This window comes from Triticum urartu, chromosome 2A (assembly GCF_056163025.1).
Source record: "Triticum urartu cultivar PI428250 chromosome 2A, HENAU_Tu73, whole genome shotgun sequence".
NCBI lineage: Eukaryota > Viridiplantae > Streptophyta > Magnoliopsida > Poales > Poaceae > Triticum > Triticum urartu.
This window is the reverse complement of record NC_141874.1, coordinates 647,112,782-647,119,590: the sequence shown is the minus strand read 5'-3', so window position 1 is coordinate 647,119,590 and position 6,809 is coordinate 647,112,782. Positions and strand designations below refer to the sequence as shown.

The window sequence follows — 6,809 nt, the reverse complement described above, 5'->3', positions numbered from 1 at the left end:
CGTTACTGTGTAATCTAGATTATTGACTCTAGTGCAAGTGGGAGACTGAAGGAAATATGCCCTAGAGGCAATAATAAAGTTATTATTTATTTCCTTATATCATGATAAATGTTTATTATTCATGCTAGAATTGTATTAACCGGAAACATAATACATGTTTGAATACATAGACAAACAGAGTGTCACTAGTATGCCTCTACTTGACTAGCTCGTTAATCAAAGATGGTTATGTTTCCTAACCATGGACAAAGAGTTGTTATTTGATTAACGGGATCACATCATTAGTTGAATGATCTGATTGACATGACCCATTCCATTAGCTTAGCATCCGATCGTTTAGTATGTTGCTATTGCTTTCTTCATGACTTATACATGTTCCTATGACTATGAGATTATGCAACTCCCGTTTGCCGGAGGAACACTTTGTGTGCTACCAAACGTCACAACGTAACTGGGTGATTATAAAGGTGCTCTACAGGTGTCTCCAAAGGTACATGTTGGGTTGGCGTATTTCGAGATTAGGATTTGTCACTCCGATCGTCGGAGAGGTATCTCTGGGCCCTCTCGGTAATGCACATCACTTAAGCCTTGCAAGCATTGCAACTAATGAGTTAGTTGTGGGATGATGTATTACGGAACGAGTAAAGAGACTTGCCGGTAACGAGATTGAACTAGGTATTGGATACCGACGATTGAATCTCAGGCAAGTAACATACCGATGACAAAGGGAACAACGTATGTTGTTATGCGGTCTGACCGATAAAGATCTTCGTAGGATATGTAGGAGCCAATATGGGCATCCACGTCCCGCTATTGGTTATTGACCGGAGACGTGTCTCGGTCATGTCTACATTGTTCTCGAACCCGTAGGGTCCGCACGCTTAAGGTTTTGATGACAGTTATATTATGAGTTTATGCATTTTGATGTACCGAAGGTTGTTCGGAGTCCCGGATGTGATCACGGACATGACGAGGAGTCTCGAAATGGCCGAGACATAAAGATTGATATATTGGAAGCCTATGTTTGGATATCGGAAGTGTTCCGGGTGAAATCGGGATTTTACCGGAGTACCGGGAGGTTACCGGAACCCCCCGGGAGGTATATGGGCCTTAGTGGGCCTTAGTGGAAGAGAGAAGAGGTGACCAGAGATGGGCCGCGCGCCTCTCCCCCCCTTGGTCCGAATAGGACAAGGATAGGGGGCCGGCCCCCCTTCCTCCTCTCTCTCTCTCCTCTTTCCCCCCCTCCACGAATCCTATTCCAACTAGGAAAGGGGGGAGTCCTACTCCCGGAGGGAGTAGGACTCCTCCTGGCGCGCCTCCTCTTGGCCGTCCCCCCCCCTTTGAGCCTTTATATACGGAGGCAGGGGCACCCCCTAGAGACACAAGTTGATCCACGTGATCATATTCTTAGCCGTGTGCGGTGCCCCCTTCCACCATAGTCCTCGATAATATTGTAGCAGTGCTTAGGCGAAGCCCTGCGACATTAGTACATCAAGATCGTCACCACGCCGTCGTGCTGACGGAACTCTTCCCCGACACTTTGTTGGATCGGAGTCCGGGGATCGTCATCGAGCTGAACGTGTGCTAGAACTCGGAGGTGCCGTAATTTCGGTGCTTGATCGGTTGGGCCGTGAAGACGTACGACTACATCAACCTAACGCTTCCGTTGTCGATCTACAAGGGTACGTAGATCACACTCTCCCCTCTCGTTGCTATACATCACCATGATCTTGCGTGTGCGTAGGAAATTTTTTGAAATTACTACGTTCCCCAACAATGCATAGCAACGAGAGGGGAGAGTTTTTGTCCACGTACCCTCATAGACCGAAAGCGGAAGCGTTAGCACAACGCGGTTGATGTAGTACCGAACGCACGGCACCTCCGAGTCCAGCACACGTTCAGCTCAATGACGTCCCTCGAACTCTGATCCAGCAGAGCTTCACGGGAGAGTTTCGTCAGCACGACGGCGTGATGACGGTGATGATGTTGCTACCGACACAGGGCTTCGCCTAAGCACCACTACGATATGACCGAGGTGGAATATGGTGGAGGGGGGCACCGCACACGGCTGGGAGAGATCAACAGATCAACTTGTGTGTCTAGAGGTGCCCCCTGCCCCCGTATATAAAGGAGCAAGGGGGGGACGGCCGGCCCTCTATGGGCGCGCCAGGAGGAGGAGTCCTCCTCCTAGTAGGAGTAGGACTCCCCTTTCCTACTCCTACTAGGAGGAGGAAAGGAAGGAGAAGAAGGAGAAGGAAGGAGAGGGAGGAAAAGGAGGAAAGGGGGCCCGCCCCCCCTAGTCCAATTCGGTTTGGGCTAGGGGGGCCGCGCGCCCTGCCTCCTCTCTTCCACCACTTGGGCCATGAGGCCCATTACTTCTTCCTCGTATTCCTGTAACTCCCTGGTACCCTCAAAAATACCCGAATCACTCGGAACCTTTCCGATGTCCGAATATAGTCGTCCAATATATCGATCTTTACGTCTCGACCATTTCGAGACTCCTCGTCATGTCCCCGATCTCATCCGGGACTCCGAACTACCTTTGGCACATCAAATAACATAAACTCATAATACAATCGTCACCAAAACTTTAAGCGTGCGGACCCTATGGGTTCGAGAACTATGTAGACATGACCGAGACACGTCTCCGGCCAATAACCAATAGCGGAACCTGGATGCTCATATTGGCTCCCACATATTCTACGAAGATCTTTATCGGTCAAACCGCATAACAACATACGTTGTTCCCTTTGTCAACGGTATGTTACTTGCCCGAGATTCGATCGTCGGTATCTCAATACCTAGTTCAATCTCATTACCGGCAAGTCTCTTTACTCGTTCTGTAATACATCATCCCACAACTAACTCATTAGTTGCAATGCTTGCAAGGATTTAAGTGATGTGCATTACCGAGAGGGCCCAGAGATACCTCTCCGACAATCGGAGTGACAAATCCTAATCTCGAAATACGCCAACCCAACAAGTACCTTTGGAGACACTTGTAGAGCACCTTTATAATCACCCAGTTACGTTGTGACGTTTGTTAGCACACAAAGTGTTCCTCCGGTAAACGGGAGTTGCATAATCTCATAGTCATAAGAACATGTATAAGTCATGAAGAAAGCAATAGCAACAAACTAAACGATCAAGTGCTATGCTAACGGAATGGGTCAAGTCAATCACATCATTCTCTAATGATGTGACCCCGTTAATCAAATGACAACTCATGTCTATGGCTAGGAAACTTAACCATCTTTGATTCAACGAGCTAGTCAAGTAGAGGCATACTAGTGACACTCTGTTTGTCTATGTATTCACACATGTATTATGTTTCCGGTTGATACAATTCTAGCATGAATAATAAACATTTATCATGAAATAAGGAAATAAATAATAACTTTATTATTGCCTCTAGGGCATATTTCCTTCAGTTGCCGCAAGGAAGAGGAAACGTGGTGCTGACATGATCCAGGGGAAGCTGACAACTGAGAAGAGAGAACAAAAAAGGGCTCGTGCTTGTGAGTACATCTGCCAGTGGTTCTATGAAGCTTGCATTCCATTCAACGCAGTCACACTTCCCAGCTTTGACCTCATGCTTCAGTCAATTGGACAGTATGGTGAGGACTTGGACGGTCCTACTCCTTATGAAATGGGTGTCCCAATATTGAATAAGAGGAAGAAAAGAGTTCAGGAGTCCTTCAATGCACACAGGAAGACTTGGGAGCTTACTGGATGTACAATCATGACAGATGCATGGACTGACATAAGAGGAAGAGGGGTAATGAATCTTGTAGTTCATAGTGCTCATGGTGTGGTGTTTCTTAATTCTGTGGACTGTTCAGCCGTGAAGAAAGATGGGAAGTACATCTTTGAGCTTGTTGATAGATGCATAGAAGAGGTTGGTGAGAAGCATGTAGTTCAAGTTGTGACTGATAATGCAAGTGTTAATCAAGCGGCATCAACCTTGTTGAAAGCAAAGCGCCCCAACATATTTTGGAATGGTTGTGCTGCCCATTCTATTGATCTGATGTTAGAGGATATTGGCAAGCTTAAAATAGTGGACTCTACTATTACACAAGCTAGAGTTGTCACTGTTTTCCTTTATGCACACACTAGAGTTTTGTCTCTAATGAGGGATTTCCTTGGGAAAGATCTGGTGAGGTCTGGCATTACAATGTTTGCTACAGCTTACTTGAACTTGAAAAGCATGTTGGACAACAAGAAAGAACAGCAAAAGCTATTCAGATCAGATCAGATGGATGAAATGGGTTACTTAAAAAAGGTGAAAGGACGTGATTCAAACCGAAGTGTGCGGCTCTGAAAATTTTTGGACGGGAGTAGAACGTGTTGTCAACTTCTTTGAGCCTTTGGCTAATTTGCTGCGGCGAATGGACAGTGATGTACCAGCTATGGGTTTCATATATGGCGCTTTTTTGGATGCAAAGAAGGAGATTGCAGCTAGATTTGACAATGAGGAGGCTAGTATCCAGGAAGTGCTACACATTATTGATAAGAGATGGGACAACAAATCAAAGGGGCCCCTACATAGGGCTGGATACTTCTTAAACCCATACTAATACTATGAAAACACGCTGGAGATTGAGTTGGATGGAACATTTAAAGATGGCCTTGTTGCTTGCATGGAGAAGATGGTTAGAGATGGTAAGAAGGAAGATATAATGACAGCTGAGTGTCAGGCATATCAAAATGAAGAGGGGTCGTTTGGAAGGGACAGTGCTAAAAGGCAGCGGAGAAACAAGAACTTTGATCCAGGTAAAGAACTAAATATTTACATTGTTGAAATAAGATGTGTAGGTTGCAATGCGAATTAGATGTTGCAGCTTTGTTAACTGTTATTTGTTACTTGTTGATGCAGCTGAATGGTGGTCCAATCATGGATCAAGTGCACCAAATCTCAGGGTACTGGCTATGCGGATTTTGAGCTTGACATGCAGCTCATCAGCTTGTGAGAGAAACTTCAGTGTTTTTCAGCAGGTAAGAATGTAGTACAAAGTACAAATTGTCAACATATCCTTTATATGCACATATGTTCCTTTTTCTTACTGATGTTTATTTACTTGCAATGTACAATCAGGTTCAAGGCAGGAAAAGGCGCAACAGGCTACGTCATGACAAAATGAGAGATCTTGTCTTCATCAAGGCCAACTCCCAACTTGAACAAAAGAGAATGGACAAAGACAGGGATCCACTTGTGGACAGAACACATGCAGATGTTGTAGAAGATGAAGATAACGAGTGGATCACAGGAATTGTGCCGGTTCGAGTTGTGGATACTGTAGATGAACCTGAAGAAGAACCAATACCACAACCGAGAGCAAGAGCTGCTGCATCAAAAAGAAATAAAGCTCGTCAACCTAGGAAGAAGTTGCTCCCAGTTTTTCGTGATGATGAGCTGCAATCTGTGGGTTCTTCTTCTGATTCGGATGATGATGCCATGGCAGCAAGTTCATCTGATTCTGATTGAGCTTCTGCATCATTGTTGGCTGGCTCCTAAAGTCCTAAGTCCTTATTTCTGCTATTCTGGACCTTGCTTGTTGGCTGTTTAATTTATCTGTCTACTTTGTTTGTCTAAAATCTGAATGTATGAACTCTGAACAGTGCTATATGCCTATATCTGGACCATGCTTTGTTATCTGAACAATGTTTTAGCCTTGGTTTTAGCTGCTGAAATTTGTCATTTGTGTTGATATATCTGTCATTTGTATGCTATATGCTGAAATCTGAATAATGTTTTGTGAAACGCTATTTTGCAAAATAGCGCGCTATTAGCGGAAGCGGATTAGGAGCACTCAGGTGCTCCACCCCCTATATTCAAAAATAATTTAATAATTCAAAAAAACATCAAAAAATCCTGGATATATTTTTGAACCAAATATGACTAGGTATTGTATTCATATAAAAAGTTTGGCCAAGGAATGATTCTCGTTAACTTCAGGGCAAAAAAGACAAATTTATGACGGCAATATAGCATGAATAGTACTTGTATCTAGCATTTTTGGGAAAATATTTAACCCCGGATACAATAAAAGTCATTCCTTGTTTGATCTTTTTGTACAAGTGCAATACTTGGTCATGTTTGATTCCACAAAAAGTTTCGGGATTTTTTGACTTTTTGGAATTACTAAATTATTTTTGAATATAGGGGGGCGTAGCACGCGAGAGCTCCTATGCATTTTCGGCTATTAGCACGCTATTTCGTTTATAGCGTTTTTTTGAAGGCTACGCTATTTCAAATAGCGCGCTATCTTTTTCCTTGATCTCTGTAATGCAGTGCTCTTAGTAAAGAAAGTGCAGTGTCCTCGCGTTGAGCATGCAGTGCGGAAATGTTATCAGAATAACTATTTTAATAATATATATATATAAGCGGCAGCGGAGCTTGCACAGCAAGTGGTGTAGATCGTTCACGGAGGGGGCGGCGCGGCTCTAGACAATTGAGGCATCAAAGGTGAACGAGGCACCCGAGCACAAATATGAGGCAGTGGAGCTCGTACAGGCGCAGGTGAGAATGGCGAAAGCCTAGGACGAGTACGGGCATCGCCGTGGCCCTTGGGTTGTTACCTGTTGCCCACACTATGGTTAATAGTAAAATACACCCTCCGTTTCATCATAATGTAAGATGTTTTTTGACATTAGTGTATTATCAAAAAACGTTCTATATTATAGAACGAAGGGAGTACTTTATAAAGATAAATACACTCCGCGTCTATGTGCCATGCGGGTTTCGTGTTCGAATATTACGGCACGCCATTAAATTTCCTTTTTCTCTATACCGGTCAAAGTCAACAATC

At 44.2% G+C, this 6,809-nt stretch overlaps 2 protein-coding genes across 2 annotated transcripts; both read left to right on the top strand.

Annotated features, from left to right (window-relative positions):
- Positions 1–3,463: 3,463 nt before the first annotated feature.
- Positions 3,464–4,321, top strand: LOC147986395 (uncharacterized). Its single transcript, XM_087541990.1, has one exon. It carries the CDS (start codon positions 3,464–3,466, stop codon positions 4,319–4,321), a length of 858 nt encoding a protein of 285 aa, XP_087398116.1.
- Positions 4,322–4,637: 316 nt separating this feature from the next.
- LOC147986394 (uncharacterized) lies at positions 4,638–5,485 on the top strand. Its single transcript, XM_087541989.1, has 3 exons — positions 4,638–4,773; positions 4,877–4,995; positions 5,096–5,485. Exons 1-3 carry the CDS (start codon positions 4,641–4,643, stop codon positions 5,483–5,485), a joined length of 642 nt encoding a protein of 213 aa, XP_087398115.1. The 5' UTR covers positions 4,638–4,640.
- The last annotated feature ends 1,324 nt before the right edge of the window (positions 5,486–6,809 follow it).